The sequence below is a fragment of the Amblyraja radiata genome, chromosome 38 (assembly GCF_010909765.2).
Source record: "Amblyraja radiata isolate CabotCenter1 chromosome 38, sAmbRad1.1.pri, whole genome shotgun sequence".
Taxonomy (NCBI): Eukaryota; Metazoa; Chordata; class Chondrichthyes; order Rajiformes; family Rajidae; genus Amblyraja; species Amblyraja radiata.
In genome coordinates this window covers 16,397,567-16,418,668 of record NC_045993.1, presented here as the reverse complement: position 1 = coordinate 16,418,668, position 21,102 = coordinate 16,397,567, and the positions used below count along the sequence as shown (strand labels likewise).

Here is a 21,102-nt window from a genome sequence, read left to right as displayed (position 1 = left end):
AAACTAAACTAAACTAAATAAGAGCTGAGCTGTGTGGAAGACAAGATAATAACTGCCACCTCAGAGTCTAAGAACGGACAAGGTGCATAGGCAGACAAACAGCTGCACCAGCAATGAGATTAGAACATAAACCTATACAGCAAAGGAACAAGCCATATGGCCATGATGTTTGTGTTTAACATGCCAGATTCAACTAATCTCCTGTGCCTGCACATGTTCCATACCCCTCCATCCATGTATATCCACGTGCCGATCTAAAAACATCACTTTTCTGGGCGCAAGGTTCTGACTGTCGTCATTTAAGGTGAGAATGGGAACATTGAAGGGAGATGTGCAGGGCAAGGTTTGTTTTTACATAGAGGGTGACAGGTGCCTGGAACGTGCTGCCAGGGGTCAGATATCAAAGTAGCATTTAAGAGGCTTTTGGATAGGCACAGGATATGCAGTGAATGGAGGGATATGGATTATGTGCTGGTATCACATAATAGAAGCTGGGATGTAATGTTAAAATTGTACAAGGCATTGGTGAGACCAAATCTGGAGTATGGTGTACAATTTTGGTCGCCCAATTATAGGAAGGATGTCAACAAAATAGAGAGAGTACAGAGGAGATTTACTAGAATGTTGCCTGGGTTTCAACAACTAAGTTACAGAGATAGGTTGAATAAGTTAGGTCTTTATTCTCTGGAGCGCAGAAGGTTAAGGGGGGACTTGATAGAGGTCTTTAAAATGATGAGAGGGATAGACAGAGTTGATGTGATCAAGCTTTTCCCTTTGAGAATAGGGAAGATTCAAACAAGAGGACATGACTTCAGAATTAAGGGACAGAAGTTTAGGGGTAACATGAGGGGGAACTTCTTTACTCAGAGAGTGGTAGCGGTGTGGAATGAGCTTCCAGTGGAAGTGGTGGCGGCAGGTTCGTTGGTATCATTTAAGAATAAATTGGATAGGCATATGGATGAGAAGGGAATGGAGGGTTATGGTATGAGTGCAGGCAGGTGGGACTAAGGGAAAAAAAATTGTTCGGCGCGGACTTGTAGGGCCGAGATGGCCTGTTTCCGTGCTGTAATTGTTATATTGTTATATTGTTATATCACAGTCGGCACAGACATTGTGGGCCGAAGGGCCTGTTCCTGAACTGTACTGTTCTACATTCTATGCTCTAGGTTACATTTTGTTGATTAGTACAGGTATTGGGGTTTATGAGGAGAAGGCAGGAGAATGGGGTTGAGAGGGAGAGATAGATCAGCCATGATTGAATGGCGGAGAAGACTTGATGGGCCGAATGGCCTAATTCTGCTCCTATCACTTATGAACGTTGGACAGGTGTAAGATTGGCAGGACCCTTGCAGTGCCCGTCCTCCTCGTGAACCCCCTCTGTGGCACCAGCACCCCCTCATCATCACACCCCTCACCTACCCCCTCTCCCCCAGTCCCACACCACCTGTGTGTCCCCATTCACCTGGCGTGTAACACGCCTGCACGTGTGTGTATCCCCACTCACCCAGCGCGTAACGTCTACACATGTGTATCCGCAATCATCTAGCGTGTAACACGCCTGCACGTGTGTGTATACCCGTTCTGCTGGCATGTAACATGTCTACATTCGTGTATCCCCACTCACCTAGTGTGTAATGCCACATGCATGTCGCCCACTCACCTGGCGGGGAACACACCTACACATGTGATTCCCACTCACCTGGTGTGCAACACTACACGTGTGTATCCCCACTCACCTGGCGTGTAATGCCACATGCATGTAGCCCCCTCACCTGGCGTGCAATGCTACACATGTGTATCCACACTCACCTGGTGTGTAATGCTACACGTGTGTATCCCCACTCACCTGGCGTGTAACGCTACACGTGTGTATCCACACTCACCTGGCGTGTAATGCCACACACGTGAAGCCCACTCACCCGGTGTGTAATGCTACACGTGTGTATCCCCACTCACCTGGCGTGTAACCCCAGGGCTCGTAGTAGGAGGGGAAGATTCCCAGGTGACAGCCGCGGACAAACTCCTCGTAGTCGAGTGGCAACAGTGGGCTGGTGGAGGACAGGAACTCTGGGTGGAAGATCACCTGTACACACAGAGACAGTTACAGCTGGTGTCCCCATAACGCCAGCACCTCATCCAGCTTACTCTAGCTTAGTTACCTACAGTTCACTTCAGTTTAGTTCAGTTTAGTTTACTTCATTTACTTTAGTGTAGTTTATTTATGCAGCAGGGGAACGTGTCAACTAGTGATCCATACACAATTACATTATCCTACACACCAGGGAGTAGGGACAATTTACAATTTTTACAAAAGCCAAATAACCTTCAAATCTGTACGTCTTTGGGATGTGGGAAGAAACCGGAGCGCCCGGAGAAAACCCACATGGTCACATGGAGAACGTACAAAGTCCCTATTGTACTGGAGTTTGACATATTTATGTGTAGGAAGGAACTGCAGATGCTGGTTTAAACTGAAGATAGATGTAAAAAGCTGGAGTAACTCAGCGGGGCAGGCAGCATCTCTGGTGAGAAGGGATTCTGTTCCTTCTCTTCCTTCTCTCCAGAGATGCCGTCTGTCCCACTGAGTTACTCCAGCTTTTTGTGTCTATCTTCGATTGTATTTATGGACAGTATTATCTATTTAGTTTAAACCCACATGTGTAGCAACAGCAAACATGTCCTGGCAGGCAGGTTTGCTAGTGCTACACGTGTGGGTTTAAAATAAATAGTGGGGGGGAGGGAATGACAAATTGGGAGTATAAAGATGGTTAAAGGGGAAGTGAGTACAGGAAAGTTACAAAAGATTCCCGAATTAATGGGAAGGAAAGTTAGAGAAGGGATAAGAGAGTAAGGTCAGGGCCAATAGTGACCAGTGTGAGAGGGGAGGTGAATACCGAAGTTAAAGTGTTGTATATGAATGCGCGAAGTATAAGAAATAAAGTGGACAAGCTTGAGGCTCAGTTAGAAACTGGCAAATATGATGTTGTGGGAATTACTGAGACATGGCTGCAAGAGGGCCAGGGCTGGGGACTGAATATTCAAGGGTATACCTCCTATTGAAAAGACAGACAGGTGGGCAGAGGGGGTACGGTAGCTCTGTTGATGAGGAATGAAATTCAGTCCCTTGCAAGGGGTGACATTGAAACAGGAGATGTGGAGTCAGTATGGATAGAACTGGGTAAAAAGACCCTAATGGGACTTATCTACAGGCCCCCAAACTGTAGGATATAGGGTGCAAGTTGAATCAGGAGTTAAAATTGGCATGTCGTAAAGGTAATGCTGCAGTGGTTATGGGAGATTTCAACATGCAGGTAGACTGGGAAAATCAAGTTGGGACCGGACCCCAAGGAAGGGAGTTTGTGGAGTGCCTCCGAGATGGATTCTTAGAGCAGCTTGTATTGGAGCCTACCAGGGATTCAAGAGTCAAGAGAGTTTATTGTCATGTGTCCCAGATAGGACAATGACATTCTTGCTTTGATTCAGTACAATGGAATATTGTAGGCATGAATACAGAACAGATCAGTGTGTCCATATACCATTGAATATATATATATACACACAGGAATAAGCATATAAAGTGCAATGGGCTATTAAAATTCAGATTTTTGTTTGAGCCAGGTTTAATAGTCTGATGGCTGTGGGAAGCAGCTATTCCTAAACCTGGATGTTGCAGTCTTCAGGCTCCTGTACCTTCTACCTGATGGCAGCGGGGAGATGAGTGTGTGGCCAGGATGGTGTGGGTCCTTGATGATGCTGCCAGCCATTTTGAGGCAGCGACTGTGGTAGATCCACTTGATGGTAGGGATGATGGACTGGGCTGTGTTTACTACTTTTTGTAGTCTTTTCCGCTCCAGGGCGCTCAAGTTGCCGAACCAAGCCACGATGCAACAGGTCAGCATGCCCTCTACTGTGCACCTGTAGAAGTTAGAGAGAGTCCTCCTTGATAACCCGACTCTCCATAATCTTCTCAGGAAGTAGAGGCGCTGATGTGCTTTCTTTATAATTGCATCAGTGTTCTGGGACCAGGAGAGATCTTCGGAAATATGCACGCCCAGGAATTTGAAGCTTTTGACCCTTTCCACCATTGACCCGTTGATATAAACGGGACTGTGGGTCCCCATCCTACCCCTTCGAAAGTCCACAATCAGTTCCTTGGTTTTGCTGGTGTTGATGGCCAGGATATTGTGCTGGCACCATTTGGTCAGTCGGTCGATCTCTCTTCTATACTCTGACTCGTCTCCATCAGTTGCGGATGACACGAAGCTGGGGGGCAGTGTTAGCTGTGAGGAGGATACTAGGAGGCTGCAAGGTGACTTGGATAGGCTGGGTGAGTGGGCAAATGCATGGCAGATGCACTATAATGTGGATAAATGTGAGGTTATCCACTTTGGTGGCAAAAACAGGAAAATAGACTATTATCTGAATGGTGGCCGATTAGGAAAAGGGGAGATGCAACGAGACCTGGGTGTCATGGTACACCAGTCATTGAAAGTAGGCATGCAGGTGCAGCAGGCAGTCAAGAAAGCGAATGGTATGTTAGCATTCATAGCAAAAGGATTTGAGTATAGGAGCAGGGAGGTTCTACTGATGTTGTACAGGGTCTTGGTGAGACCACACCTGGAGTATTGCGTACAGTTTTGGTCTCCTAATCTGAGGAAAGACATTCTTGCCATAGAGGGAGTACAGAGAAGGTTCACCAGACTGATTCCTGGGATGGCAGGACTTTCATATGAAGAAAGACTGGATAGACTCGGTTTGTACTCGCTAGAATTTAGAAGATTGAGGGGGGATCTTATAGAAACGTACAAAATTCTTAAGAGGTTGGACAGGCTAGATGCAGGAAGATTATTCCCGATGTTGGGGAAGTCCAGAACAAGGGGTCACAGTTTGAGGATAAGGGGGAAATCTTTTAGGACCGAGATGAGAAAAACATTTTTCACACAGAGAGTGGTGAATCTCTGGAATTCTCTGCCACAGAAGGTAGTTTGTCGTCGGCGAACATGAAGATGGAGTTCGCACTATGTACGGCTACGCAGTCATGAGTATAGAGTGAGTACAGCAGGGGGCTGAGCACACAGTCTTGAGGTGCTCCCGTGCTGATTGTTATCGAGGATGACACATTTTCACCAATACGAACTGACTGTGGTCTGTGAATGAGGAAGTCGAGGATCCAATTGCAGAGAGATGCGCAGAGACCCAGTTCTGAGAGCTTGGTAACCAGCTTGGAGGGGACGATGGTATTAAACGCCGAGCTGTAGACAATGAATAACAGCCTGACATATGAGTTTTTGTTGTCCAAGTGATCCAGAGCGGAGTGGAGAGTCGATTGAGTTGATTTGCGCCATGATGAGCCTCTCAAAGCACTTCATCACCACAGGCGTTAGTGCCACTGGTCGCAAGTCATTGAGGCACGTCACCTTACTCTTCTTGGACACTGGTATTATTGATGCCCTTTTAAAGCTGGTGGGAACCTCAGACATCAGAAGTGAGAGGTTGAAAATGTCCGTAAAAACTCCAGCCAGTTGGCCAGGCGCTTTCTGAGGGTTCGCCCCTCTGAAGGATTTTCTGACGTCGACCTCTGTGACTGTGACCAAAATACCATCACGGCGAATGGGGGCTCGGGAAGGAACATCCCTATCAAAGCGTGCGTAAAATGCATTGAGCTCGTCAGGGAGTGATGCTCCGCAGACATACGAGCTGCCTCCTGATTTCGCCTTGTAACCATATAACCATATAACCATATAACAATTACAGCACGGAAACAGGCCATCTCGACCCTTCTAGTCCGTGCCGAACACGTATTCTCCCCTAGTCCCATATACCTGCGCACAGACCATAACCCTCCATTCCTTTCCCGTCCATATAACTATCCAATTTAGGAGGTGATTGCATTCAGGCCCCGCCACAGCTGCCGAACATCTGTCTCATCCTCCAGCTTGGAGCAGAAGTCCCTCTTGGCCTATTTGATGGACTTCTTGTAGACCACTGTATCATCTGACATGAATGCCCGGTGTCTGGTCTTCAGGAGAGTGCGGATCTCAAAGTTCATCCAAGGTTTCTGATTGGGAAACACTCGGAAGGTTTTTGTCGGGACGCAGTCCTCCACACATTTCTTTACGAAGTCTGTAACGACTGTGGCGTATTCGTTCAGGTCCGTTGCCGAGTCCCTGAACATTGCCCAGTCTACAGACTCCAAACAGTCCTGGAGTTGTTCCTCTGCCCTCCCCCGACCAGCTCTGTACTGTCCTCACCTCTGGGGGTGCGCTCTTCAATTGCTGCCTGTAGGCTGGAAGAAGCAGCACCGCGGTATGGTGGGATTTACCAAAGTGAGGGCGAGGGATAGAACGATAGGCATTCTTGATGGTGGTGTAGCAGTGGTCGAGGGTGTTTGGTCCTCTGGTGCAGCAGGAGACATGTTGCTGGAAGTTAGGGAGTGATTTCTTGAGGTTTGCCTTATTGAAGTCCCCAGCAATGGTGGTAAATGCCTCGGGGTAAGACGTCTGGTGTCTGTTGACCACGGCGTGCAGCTCCTCCAGTGGACATCAGCCTGGGTAGGGATGTAGACTGTGATGTAGGATGATGGAGGTGAATTCCCTCAGTAGGTAGAAGGGGCGGCACTTCACCGGCAGATGTTCCAGGTGTGGAGAGCAGGAGTTAGACAGGACTGCCATGTCTGAGCACCACGCAGAATTGACCATGAGGCAGACGCCCCCTCCTCTCCCATTCCCAGATGCCAGTGTACGGTCCATACGGTGGATGAAGAACCCTTCAGGCTGGACCGCTGAGTCTGGGGAGCTGGGGGTGAGCCATGTCTCTGTGAAACAGAACACTTTCCATCAGCTCCCTTTGGTCCTCCACTTTGTTCTCTAGTGACTGTACATTGGCCAGTAGGACGGTTGGGAGAGGGGGCCGATGTCTCCTGCGCTTCAGTCTGACCTGATGTCCTGCCCGTCGGCCACATTTCCGGACACAATGGAAGCCTCCCCGTAGTTTCCAGGTACTGTACTTGCTGTACCTGCTGTTTCTGCAAACCTGCGCTGGAACGGGGATACCCTTGCAGATGGCAGCTCCAGCTCCGTTGCTCCAGGAAGGTCCTGCCCGTCGGCTCCGGAGGTCTTCCCGGTGTTTCCAGGTACAGTACCTGTGATTCCCAGTCGGGTCGGGTTCTCTCCAGCGGTCCAGGGAATGCTTGCAGTCAGAGGCTCTCGCAGCTGCAGGAGATCACGAAATCGCTCGTGCCTTCAGATGCACTAGCAGCTTGTCCCTTACGGCACCGATTTCTGCCGTTTTTCTGATCCAGGTAAGTTGATTGTAGCTGTAAATAATCCTCTTCTGTTGGGCTACTGGGAAAATGTGGCCGCAGGCAGGCGCCATCTTTAAAACATTTGTTTAAGGCAATTCTGGATTTAGTGTTGTGTAATGAACCGGATTTGAGAAGGGAACTCAAGGTAAAGGAGCCATTAGGAGGTAGTGACCATAATATGATTTGAGAGGGAGAAGGAAAAATCGGAAATGTCAGTATCACAGTTGAATAAAGGGAACTATGGGGCCATGAGGGAGGAGCTGGCCAAAGTTGACTGGAAAGATACCCCAACAGGGATGACAGTGGAGCAAAAATGGCAGGTATTTCTGGGAATAATACAGAAGGTGCAGGATCTGTTCATTCCAAAGAAGAAGAAAGATTCTAAAAGGAGTAATAGGTGACCGTGGCTGACAAGGGAAGTCAGGGACAGTATAAAAATAAAAGAGAAGTATAACATGGCAAAGAGGAGCGGGAGGTCAGAGGATTGGGTGACGTTTAAAGAGCAACAGAAGATAACTAAAAATGCAATTCGGGGAAAAAAGATGAGGTACGAAGGAGAACAAGGAAATGGCAGATGAGTTGAACAGGTACTTTGGTTCTGTCTTCACTAAGGAGGACACACACAATATCCCAGATGTACTAGTGGCCAGAGGATCTAGGAGGAACTGAAGGAAATCCACATTAGGCAGAAAATGGTGTTGGGTAGACTGATGGGACTGAAGGCTGATAAATCCCCAGGGCCTGATGGTCTGCATCCCAGGGTACTTAAGGAAATGACTAGAAATCGTGGACATATTAGTGATCATTTTCCAATGTTCTATAGATTCAGTACCGGTTCCTTTGGATTGGAGGGTAGCTAATATCCCACTTTTTAAGAAAGGAGGGAGAGAGAAATTGGGGAATTATAGACCGGTTAGCATGACATCGGTGGTGGGGAAGATGCTGGAGGCAATTATAAAAGATGAAATAGCAGCACATTTGGATAGCAGTAACAGGATTGGCATGGATTTACGAAGGGGAAACGATGCTTGACTAATCTTCTGGAATTTTTTGAGGATGTAACTAGGAAAATGGACAAGGGGGGGTCAGTGGATGTAGTGTACCTGGACTTTCAGAAAGCCTTTGATAAGGTCCCACATAGATTAGTGGGCAAAATTAGAGCACATGGTATTGGGGGTAGTGCTGACATGGATAGAGAAGTGGTTGGCAGACAGGAAACAAAGAGTGGGGATAAACGGTCCCTTTCAGAATGGCAGGCAGCGACTAGTGGGGTATCGCAAGGCTCAGTGCTGGGACCGCAGCCATTTACAATATACATCAATGATTTGGATGAAGGGATTAAAAGTAACATTAGCAAATTTACAGATGACACAAACCTGGGTATCAGTGTGAACTGTGAGGAGGATGCTATGAGGATGCAGGGTGACTTGGACAGGTTGGGTGAGTGCACAGATGCATGGCAGATGCTGTTTAATGTGGATAAATGTGAGGTTATCCACTTTGGTGCAAGAACAGGAAGGCAGATTATTATCTAAATGGCGTCAAGTTAGGAAAAGGGGAAGTACAACAGGATCTGGGAGTCCTTGTTCATCAGTCTATGAAAGTAAGCGTGCAGGTACAGCAGGCAGTGAAGAAACCGAATGGCATGTTGGCCTTCATAACAAGAGGAGTCGAGTATGGGAGCAAAGAGGTCCTTCTAATGTTGTACAGGGTCTTGCGATGGCGAGACTGTCTTATGTTGATAGAATGGATGGCTGGGCTTGTATACGCTGGAATATAGAAGGATGAGAGGATATCTTATTGAAACATATAAGATTATTTAGGGATTGGAGACGCTAGAGGCAGGAAACATGTTCCCGATGTTTAGGGAGTCCAGAAACAGGGCCACAGTTTAAGAATAAGGGGTAAGCCATTTAGAACGGAGATGAGGGGACACCTTTTCACACAGAGAGTTGCGAATCTGTGGAATCCTCTGCCTCAGAAGGCAGTGGAGACCAATTCTCTGGATGCTTTTAAGAAAGAGTTAGAAATGGCTCTTAAATATAGTGGAGTCAATGGATATGGGGAGAAGGCAGGAACGGGGTACTGATTGGGGATGATCAGCCATGATCATATTGAATGGTGGTGCTGGCTCGAAGGGCCGAATGGCCTAGTCCTGCACCTATTGTCTATTGTGATCGGATAGAATGCAAAACAAAGCTTTTCACTGTCCCTCGATAGATGTGACAATAATAAACTTAAACCTGGCCCCCTCTCCCTCCCGCACCCACCCCTCTCCCTCCCCCACCCACACCTCTCCCTCCCCACACTCTCCCATCCCCACCCACCCCTCTCCCTCCCCGCACCCACCCTCTCCCTCCCGCACCCACCCACCCTCTCCCTCCCCACTCTCCTCCCATCCCGCACCCACCCCTCTCCTTCCCACACCCACCCCTCTCCCTCCCGCGCCCACCCCTCTCCCTCCCCCACCCCTCTCCCTCCCGCACCCACCCTCTCCCTCTCCACACTCTCCTCCCATCCCGCACCCACCCCTCTCCCTCCCGCACCCACCCCTCTCCCTCCCCCACCCACCCCTCTCCCTCCCGCACCCACCCCTCTCCCTCCCCCCACCCACCCCTCTCCCTCCCGCACCCACCCCTCTCCCTCCCCCACCCACCCCTCTCCCTCCCCCACCCTCTCCCTCCCGCACCCACCCTCTCCCTCCCGCACCCACCCCTCTCCCTCCCCCACCCACCCCTCCCTCCCCCCACACTCTCCTCCCGCACCCACCCACCCCTCTCCCTCCCGCACCCACCCACCCCTCTCCCTCCCACACCCATCCCTGTCCCACCCCCACGCGCCCCTCTCCTGTGTTCCCCACCCTCTCCCGACCCATCTGGTTGTGTTGGGCATAGACTGGGTGATCACTCTGCATGTACCCAGTCCAGGGGGAGGGTCCCTGAGCTTCCAGTGTCCCACCAGGATGAGCCCCATTCGGACCCCCGCCACTGTGGCCCCCAGCTCCGTTACACTGAGGCCTAACACAAGCCAGATGCTCAGCCCCTGATCCTTGCCCCTCACTGGCCTGCGCACCACTTGTGTGGGGCCTGGTCCACCTCCTGTCCCAGCGGGCCAGTCCGTGCCAGGCTGTCCAGATGCTAAACATTAGCAACACAAAGGAGCTTCCCAACCTCCCAATGGCCCCACTGCCTCACCCTACCACATCCATGGACTGGAAACACCAGCCGTTTCACCTTCCGCAGAAGCTGCCTGACCTCCAGAATAGATGGAGCATTTTCTGCTGTTATTTCAGAGGGACAGAGTCCATAACTGCCTGAAACTGGCACCACAGGTCGGTAGGCTGGTAAATAAGGCACGGTAAAGATGGTGTGCTTGCCTTAATTGGTTGGGGCATTGAGTGTAAGTGTCAGGAAGTCAGGATGCAGCTCTATAGGACTTTGGTGAGGCCACATTTGGAGTATTGCGTGCAGTTCTGGTCACCCATTACAGGAAGGATGTGGAGGCCTTGGAGGATTATGCTTGGATCGAAGGGTAGTAAGTACAAGGGGTGGTTGGACAGACTTGGGTTGTTTTATCTGTAACATTGGAGGTAGAGAGGAGATCTGACAGAAGTCTGACAAATGATGAGAAGCAGAGATAGGGTAGACAGTCAAAAGCTTTTCCCCAGGGTGGGAATGTGGAAGTCTGGTGACATGCAGGGAGTGGAGGGATATGGATCACGTGAAAGCAATTAAGTGTTGGTCTTGGCATCATGTTCGGCACGGACATTGGGGCTGAAGGGCCTGTTCCTGTGCTGTACTGTGTAGGACGGAACTGCAGATGCCGGTTTACAGCAAAGATAGACATAAAATGCTGGAGTAACTCAGTGGGACAGGCAGCATCTCTGGAGAGAAGGAATGGGTGACGTTTTGGATCGAGACCCTTCCTCAGACGTCAGATTTCTGGCATCTGCAGTGGGAAGGGTCTGTCGGCCCACTCTATTCCACCTGCTTCCAGCACAGATATCACCCACTACCCGCCAGGTTCCCGGTGCCATCCACGCCATGTGTCGACCGTCGGCACGCGGGCCAGGCCCTCACCTTCACCCGGTCGTTGGAATGGTTGAACAAGCCGATGCGCCGGATGGTGTTGAGGATGGGATCGGTGGAGTCGTCCAACATGTTGTGTGTGCAGACGGGAGGCAAGGTGTGCCGCTGGAAAACACCGACACAGAACTGAGATCCACTCTACAACATACATTGAGGAGATCTACTCTACAACATACATTGAGGAGATCCACTCTACAACACATTGAGATCCACTCTACAACATACATTGAGGAGATCTACTCTACAACATGCATCGAGGAGATCCACTCTACAACATACATTGAGGAGATCCACTTTACAACACGCATCGAGGAGATCCACTCTACAACATGCATCGAGGAGATCCACTCTACAACATACATTGAGATCCACTCTACAACATGCATCGAGGAGATCCACTCTACAACATGCATCGAGGAGATCCACTCTACAACACATTGAGATCCACTCTACAACACATTGAGATCCACTCTACAACACATCGAGGAGATCCACTCTACAACATACATTGAGGAGATCCACTCTACAACATACATTGAGGAGATCCACAACATACATTGAGGAGATCCACTCTACAACACGCATCGAGGAGATCCACTCTACAACATACATTGAGGAGATCCACTCTACAACATACATTGAGGAGATCCACAACATACATTGAGGAGATCCACTCTACAACACGCATGGAGGAGATCCACTCTACAACACGCATGGAGGAGATCCACTCTACAACATACATTGAGGAGATCCACTCAACTACACGCATTATGCAACATGGGCTGAAGCAAAGCACCATCCATTCCCTGAAACCAGTGGTGCCGCTACATAGAAGTGGGGGAGGTGTGTGGAATGATTGCCTTCATTGGTCATGGCATTGGGTTTAAGAGGCAGGAAGCCACTGTGCAACTTGGTAGGACTTTGGTCAGGCCACATTGAGAGCATTGTGTGTAGTTCTGGTCGCCCCATTACAGATCGGATGTGGAGGCTTTACAAAAGGACGTTTACCAGAATGTTGCCTGGTTTCGAGGGGATTGACAGACGAGGAATGTCTTCCCTGGAGCGTCGGCGGTTAAGGGGAGATCTGATAAAAGTGTATCAAATGATAGGAAGTATAGACAAGGTAGGCAGTCAGAACACTGCCTCACAGCACTCGAGACAAGGGACCTTAGTGCTGTCTATGTGGATTTGCATGTTCTCACCGTGACCCCGTGGGTTTTCGCAGGATGCTTTGGTTTCCACCCACATCCCATAGACTTGCGGGTTTGTAGGTTAATTAGCCCTCTGTAAATTTCCCCCAGTGTGTAGGGATGGGGGATTGCTGGTCGGCATGGACTTGGTGGACTGAGGGACCTGTTTCCGTGCTGTATCTGTAAACAAAACCAATGGCCCTCTCTTACCTGTGCGGAGAAGAGTGCTCGCTTCATCATGGTGATGTCTTCCTGGTCAACCATTCTGTTCATGTTCGGTAACTCCCCTCTGGACCCAGACAGAAACAGGCACGGAGTAAGAAAGCCAGTCAGTTCGCAGGCTTTTTATATATTGCAGTCTAGCTGAACTCTCGTAACTCTGTCAAGTTCAAGTTCAAGTGACATTTATTGTCACATGCACCAATTGGTACAGTGAGATTTGAGTTACCATACAGCAATACGAATGAAAAGAACACAATACACGACAGAGTTTAACATGAACATTTCCCACACAAACCGGAATCAACGTTTCCCACTGTGAGGGAAGGCAAGAAAGTTCAGACATCTTCCTCTTTGTTCACCCGTGGTTGGGGCCTTTGAGGCCTCTGCAGTCGCCACTGCGGATGGCCCAATGTTCAGGCCCTCTCGCCAGGATGATTGGAACTCCGGCGTCGGAATGGATCGGAACACACTCAGCGGCTTTGAGTTTCCGAATCGGCCGCTGTTAAAGTCAGCGCCGCCCGCCCGCGGCTAGAAGCTCCACAGAGCACAGCTCCACGGTGTTAAAGTCAGCGCCGACCACCCGCGGCTAGAAGCTCCACAGAGCACAGCTCCACGGTGTTAAAGTCAGCGCCGACCACCCGCGGCTAGAAGCTCCACAGAGCACAGCTCCACGGTGTTAAGGTTAGCAGGCCCAAACTCCGAAGCTCCAACAGCTTTGGTCGGTGGGGGCGCTGCGAGACGGCTGCCCTGCCAGCAGCGTGTTAGTCATTTCTACTTTTTGAGTTTTTTTAGTATGTCCAAATGTGTGTTTTAATGTCTCTCGGTGTGTCTTGTGTGGGGGGTGGTGAAGGGCGGGGAAGGGGGCAACCGCTTTCGGTCACCTCCTCCACGGAGAGGCAACTTTTCCCATGTTGCCTCCCTCGCGGCCTAACACCAAGGATTGGTACGGCCCTTCCCGGGGTTGGTCTCCGGAGCTTCTCGGAGTCGGGCCTGTGGACTGTTCAGCCTGAAGCTGCGGTCTGCGGAGCTTCTAGCCGCGGGCGTGGAGTCTGGAGCCTTGGATCCCTCGCTGGTGATCTCCGGAGGAGAGCGCTGACTTGGTTCTTGGTTCTTGGTTTCTTGGTCCTCCAAAATATTCCAAATGGAATTTAAACTGGAGGTGGTACCCCATCTCCCCCCTCCCCCACACCTCTCTCCCCCTCCCCTCCCCCACCCCTCTTTCCTCCCCCACTCCATCTCCCTCTCCTCCCACCCCCATCCCTCTCTACCCTACCCCCTTCCCTCTCTCCCTCCGCCCCCTTACCCCTACCCCTCTTCCACCTCTCACCCTACCACTCCCTCCCCACTCTTCCACTTCTCTCCCACTTACCCCACCCCTCTCCCTCCCCCACCCCTCTCTCCCCCTCCCTCCACACTCACCCCCCACCCCTTCCCTTACCCCTCTGTCCCTCTTCCACCACTTCCCCTACCCCTCTACCCCTCCCTCCCCCCACTCCCACTCTCCCTCCCCACTCTCTCCCCTATCTCCCCACACCCATGGCCTACAACAGCTTGAAGCTGTGGACTGCGGAGCTTCTAGCCGCAGGTGGGGATTTACTTACCGTCCGAAGCAGGATCCCTCGCCGGGGATTCCTGGACAAGAGCTCGTACCGCCGGCCTGCGGCCTACGTCATCTTGAAGCGTCGTCTCCGGTAGGGAAGCGCCGATTCGGGACTTACCTTGCCTGAACATCTGGCCGCCCGCAGCAGCGACTGCAGAGGTTATGGCCCCGATAACGGGGGGACAGTGGAGGAGGACTGACTGTACTTTGTGCCTTCTACCACAGTGAAGGATGCTGTGGTGGATGTGTGTGGAATTTTTATCGTGTATTGTGTGTTCTGTTTGACTGTACCGCTGCTGACAAATTCATTTCATTGCACTTTATTGTGTATGTGATGAATAAAGCTGATCCCCGGCAAGGCATCGTCCCACTGAAGCTCTGGCCGGTATCTGGCCGGGAGGAAAGGCCTCGGCAAACCAGTTGGTAGGCCGCAGGGGGGGGGGGGGGGGGGGGAAGATGCGACACAGAGAAAAGACGCAGTAACCGGGAAACTATTCCCCCTATTCCCCCCCACCACCACCCACATAAAATAAGACTAAGAAACCTTTAGAACATATTTATAGACACACTAAAAATAACAAAAAGGGTGAAGGACTAACAGCTGCTGGTGAGGCTGCCACTACGATGGCACCACATTGATTTCTGATCAAGGTATTGATCCGTACAAAGTCAACATTCCCATCCAGCCAGTGTTAGCCCACATTGGACACACCCTCCACAAGTCTGGCAAAGTGCAACAGATACGGCACGATGGCGCAGCAGGTAGTCCTGCTACCTCACAGTGCCGGAGACCCGGGTTCCATCCTGACTACATTTGTACGTTCTCCCCGTGACATATAACCATATAACAATTACAGCACGGAAACAGGCCATCTCGGCCCATCTAGTCCGTGCCGAACAATTATTTTTCCGTGCTGTATCTCCAAACTAAAACAAATATAAAACATCCTCAGCATCTCCCACCTCATGGGGCCGCATTAGCAGAGCCACCGCCCCTAGGCACAGTCTGTGTGGAGTTTGCACGTTCTCCTTCAAATGGTGTGGGTTTCCTCTGGGCGTGCTGACATCCTCCTACACCCTGAATGTGTGATGGTTGGTTGGTAATTAGTCACTGATGATCACCCCTAATGTGATCCCATGGCCAGAGGCCAGGGTGTAGTTTATATGCACGTCTAATAGGTTATAGAGAAATACTCGGAGTGATGTGATCGAGGGGCTGCTCTGAGAGCTGGCACAGACCAAGTGGGCCGAATGGTCCCTTTCTATGCCGTACATAACAAGACAAGGGACTTCCTAGTCGTTATTGATCGGGTCAGACCCAACACATCCCACCAACCTTTCTCTGGAACATCACAAACTGAGGGGAGACTATGCAAAATGATAAGAGGTATGGATAGGGTAGACAGTCAGAACCTTTTTCCCAGGGTGGAAATGTCAAAGACTAGAGGGCATAGCTTTTTGGTCAGAAGGGCAAAGTTATGGGGGCCAGGTTTTTGTTACACCCCATACAGCACCACCACCATCCGCACCTTAGGGGAGGCTGGAAAAGGACAATGGTGCGGCACGATGGCGCAGCGGTAGAGTTGCTGCCTCACAGCGCCAGAGACCCAGGTTCAATCCTGACTACAGGTGCTGTCTGTACAGAGTTTGTACGTTCTCCCTGTGACCTGCATGGTTTTTCTCCAGGATCTTCGGTTTCCTCCCACGCTCCAAAGACGTACAGGTTTGTTGGTTAATTGGTTTGGTATAATTGTAAATTGTCCCTTGTGTGTGTAGGATAGTGTTATGCCCCTGTCACACTTAGGAAACCTGAACGGAAACCTCTGTAGACTTTGCGCCCCACCCAAGGTTTCCGTGCGGTTTCCGGAGGTTTTTGTCAGTCTCCCTAATGGTCAAAAATGGTTTCCGCTTCTTCTATGTTCCGGCAATTATTTCAAAAAATTCAAAACCGGGCGCGACTAAAAATAGGTTCGAAGCCGGTTGCGATGCTAGTTGAAGGTGATTGCCGGAGGTTGCAGGTAGTGGAAGGTAAGACCTTCCACTACCTGCAACCTCCGGCAACCACCGGCAACCACTTTCGACCATTAGGGAGACTGACAAAAACATCCGGGAACCGCACGGAAACCTTGGGTGGGGCGCAAAGTCTACAGAGGTTTCCGTTCAGGATTCCTAAGTGTGACAGGGGCATAACACTATCCTACACACACAAGGGACAATTTACAATTATACCAAACCAATTAACCAACAAACCTGTACATCTTTGGAGCGTGGGAGGAAACCGAAGATCCTGGAGAAAAACCATGCAGGTCACAGGGAGAACGTACAAACTCTGTACAGACAGCACATACATCCACGTACATGGATCACATGGAAACCTTGGGTGGGGCGCAAAGTCTCCAGAGGTTTCTGTTCAGGTTTCCTAAGTGTGACAGGGGCATTAGTGTGCGGGGATCGCTGGTCAGTGTAGACTCGGTGGGCCGAAGGGCCTGTTTCCTGCGCTGTATCTCTAAACTAAACTAAAGGTGAGGCCACAATGGACCAATGGGGACACTCGGTTGCATTGGGCAGGTTGACCCATGACCTGTATGCCCATGGAAGTCACATGACCAAGAGACATGAGTGTTTAATTGTCATATGTACTGAGGTCGGAACAATAACATTCTTACTTAAAGCAGCATTTAGGCTTGTAATCACCGTACTCATACATAACATATTAGACACAAAAAGTTCAATCAATTAATAAACATATTATGAGTGTACAAGAGCCCAAACCTACTGTATGTGCAACTAAGGCAGTTTATAGGCAGGAACTGCAGATGCTGGTTTAAACCGAAGATAGACACATAAAACTGTAGTAACTCAGCAGGACAGGCAGCATCTGTAGAGAGCAGGAATGGGTGACGTTTCGGGTCAAGACCCTTCTTCAGACTGGTTGGGGATAAGGGAAACGAGAGATATAAGCAATGATGTAGAGAGATAAAGAACAATGAATGAAAGATATTTAGTTTAGTTAGTGTTTGTAGTTTCCAAGGCTACATTGGAAGTTAAGAAGAAGCTGTTTTTGAATCAGGAAGTCCCAGTTTTCATACTCCTATACCTGTTTGCTGATGGTTCGAGTGAATTAGCCAAGTCGGTGTGGGTCCGCGATGATGCTTTTAAGAGGCAGTGCCTCCTATAGATCCCTCTGAGAGTGGGGAGGTCAGTAGCCACCATAGACTAGGCGTGTGATCTCTTCCTGGCCATTTGAGTTGATGCAATCAGTCAATGTACAATCGGTGTCTAAGGTGGTCATGGGGGATTTCAATATCCAGGCAGACTGGGAAAATCAGGTTGGTACTGGACCCCAAGAGAGAGGGAATTTGTAGAGTGCCTCCGAGATGGCTTCTGAGAGCAGCTTGTAGTGGAGCCTACTTGCAAAAGGGCAATTCTGGATTTGGTGTTGTGTAATGGACCAGATTTGATCAGGGAGCTGAAGGTGAAGGAACCTCTAGAGGCAGTGATCATAATATGATAGAATTCAACCTGCATTTTGAAAGGGAGAGAAGCTGAAATCAGATGTGTCAGTTTTACTGTTGAGTCAAGATAACTACAGAGGCATGAGGGAGGAGCTGGCTAAAGCTGATTGGAAAGGAAACATAGCAGCAATGACAGTGAAGTAGTGGGGGAGGGGTGTGGGGGTGGGATGTGGGGGAGGGAGGGGGGTGGGGTGTGGGGGAGGGAGGGGGTGGGGGGTGTGGGGGAGGGAGGGGGGTGGGGTGTGGGGGAGGGAGGGGGGTGGGGTGTGGGGGAGGGAGGGGGGTGGGATGTGGGGGAGGGAGGGGGAGGGGGGTGGGGTGTGGGGGAGGGAGGGGGAGGGGGAGGGGGAGGGGGGTGTGGGGGAGGGAGAGGGGGAGGGGGGTGGGGTGTGGGGGAGGGAGGGGGAGGGGGGTGGGGTGTGGGGGAGGGAGGGGGGTGGGATGTGGGGGAGGGAGGGGGGTGGGATGTGGGGGAGGGAGGGGGGTGGGATGTGGGGGAGGGAGGGGGAGGGGGAGGGGAGAATGGTGAGTAAGGTGGATCCTAGCTCTACGGGGGATCGTTTGTGTGCAAATGTAATTACAACGCAGACAGGAAGTGGTTGATAGTTTTACTAATATATAGGTAGATTATAAAGGATGAGGTTACGGAGTACTCAGAGGCACATGAGAAAATAGGCCAGAGTCAGCATGGGTTTGTGAAGGGGAGATCTTGCCTGATGAACCTGTTGGAATTCTTTGAGGAAGTAAATAGCAGGACAGACAAAGGGGAGTCAGTGGACGTTGTTTATTGGGATTTTCGGATGACCTTTGATAAAGAGTTGAAAATGGGACTACTAAACGAGATGAGAGCCCATGTGTTAGAGGGAAGATACTAGTAGGGATAGGCGATTGGCTAATTGGCAGAAGTGGTAGAGTTGCTGCCTTACAGCGCCAGAGGCCTGAATTCGATCCTGACTACGGGTGTTGCCTGTACGGAGATTGTACAATTTCCCCGTGACCTGCATGGGTTTTCTCCGGTTGCTCCGATGTTCCCCCATATCCTCAAAACGTACAGGTTTGCAGGTTAATTGGCTGTGACCACTTGGGTTTTCTCCGGGTGGTCTGGCTTCCTCCCATACTCCAAAGACGTACAGGTTTGTAGGTTAATTGGCTTTGGTGAGTTGTAAATTTGTCCCCAATGTGTGTAGGTTAGTGTACGGGGTAGGTGTAGACTCCATGGGCTGAAGAAGGGCCTGTTTCCATGCTGTACCTCTGAAGTCGAAAGAGTGTGAACGAGGTGGGCCTTCTCGGATTGGCTGCCAGTGACTAGTGGTGTTCCCCAGGGGTCGGTGTGCTGGTGCCAGCGATTGGTCTCAAGGAAGGTAAATGCAATGCCAGCATTTATTTCAATGGATGCAACAATACAAAAACAGGGATGTAATGCTGAGGCCCTATAAGGCGCTGGTCAGACCGCATTCAGAGCAGTTTTGGGCACCATATCTGAGGAAGGATGTGCTAGCTCTGCAGAGGAGGTTTACAAGAATGATGCCAGGAATAAGTGGGTCAACGTATGATGAGCGTTTGACGGCACTGGACCTGTACTCGCTGGAGTTTAGAAGGACGAGGGGGGAGGGGGACCTCATTGAAATTAACCGAATTGTGAAAGGCTTGGATAGAGTGGATGTGAAGAGGACATTTACACTAGTGGGAGAGCCTAGGACCGTAGGTCAGAGCCTCACAATAAAAGGACGTTCCTTTAGAAATTAATTGAGGAAGATTTATTTTAGCCACAGGGTGGTGAACCTGTGGAATTCAACCACAGTCAGCTGTGGAGGCCATCATTGGGTATTTTGAGAGCAGACATTGACAGGTTCATGAAGAGTTGAGAGGGAACAACAAATCAGCCACGATTAAATGGCGGAATAGACTTGATGGGCAGAATGGCCTAATTCTACTCCTATGACTTATGAACTCATGCAACCCTACACCTGTGCAAGTCCAAGAAATCATTTGTAAACATACATGATCTCTTCAATCTCGGAGGAAGTAGAGGAGTTGATGATGTTTCCTTGTCCATCACATTTACTGCATCTATGTGTTGGGTCCAGGGCAGATGATCAGAGATGTGCACGCCCAGGAATGTCAGGTTATTGTCTCTCTCCACTGCTGTGCCGTCGATGAAGACAGGTTGGTGGATCCTCGGCCTTCTGCTAGTAAAGTCAACGTACAGCTACTTGGTCTTGCTGGCGTTGAGAGCAAGGTAGTTGAATGATCAATCTCCCTCCTACACTACAATTCATCATGGCCAGTCATTTGTCCAACCACAGTGGTGTCATCGGCAAAGTGGATTTGGAACTGTGTTTGGCTCTAGTGTGAGTGGAGCAGGGGACTGATCACACAGCCCTGACGTGCTCCTGTGCTGATGGTTGTCAAGGATAGAATATTGTCGTTCTGAGTGTGGTGTGTTGATGAGGAGGAAGAGGTGAAATCCAGTTGTATGATGATGCAGCTTCTCCCATGCTGGTGTTTTATTGTCAATGAGATTCTTACTTGTAGCAACACGCACACGCGCGCGCACACACACACACACACACATACATGCACACATATACGCACACATACACTCATACATGCACACACACATACATACATGCACACACATACATACACACATACATACATGCACACATATACGCACACATACACTCATACATGCACACACACATACATACATGCACACATACATACACACACATACATGCACACACGCATACACTCATACACATATATACATACACACACACATATACATACATACACACATATATACATACACACACATATATACATACATACACACAGACATACATACACACACACACACTTACATGGACACACACACATACATACATGCACACACATACGCACACATACACTCACATACATACATGCACACACACACACATACATACATGCACACACATACGCACACATACACTCACACACGTACATGCACACACATACACATGCATAAACACACACATACATGCACACATATACACACACATACACTCACATACATGCGCACACACACATACATACATGCACACATACATACATACATGCACACACATACACACACACATATACATATATACACACACATATATACATACATACACACAGACATATATACATACATACA

The 21,102-nt window shown here is 49.8% G+C and overlaps 1 protein-coding gene across 1 annotated transcript in view; it reads right to left on the bottom strand.

Moving 5' to 3' along the window:
- Positions 1-21,102, bottom strand: part of LOC116966823 (glycogen [starch] synthase, muscle-like) — a 185,169-nt gene that overhangs the window by 45,183 nt on the left and 118,884 nt on the right. The window contains exons 13-15 of the mRNA XM_033013163.1: positions 12,792-12,870; positions 11,383-11,496; positions 1,957-2,083 (exon numbers count right to left, since the gene is read on the bottom strand). Of these exons, the coding sequence (XP_032869054.1) occupies positions 1,957-2,083; positions 11,383-11,496; positions 12,792-12,870 (320 nt within the window). The remainder of the gene's footprint in view (positions 1-1,956; positions 2,084-11,382; positions 11,497-12,791; positions 12,871-21,102) is intronic.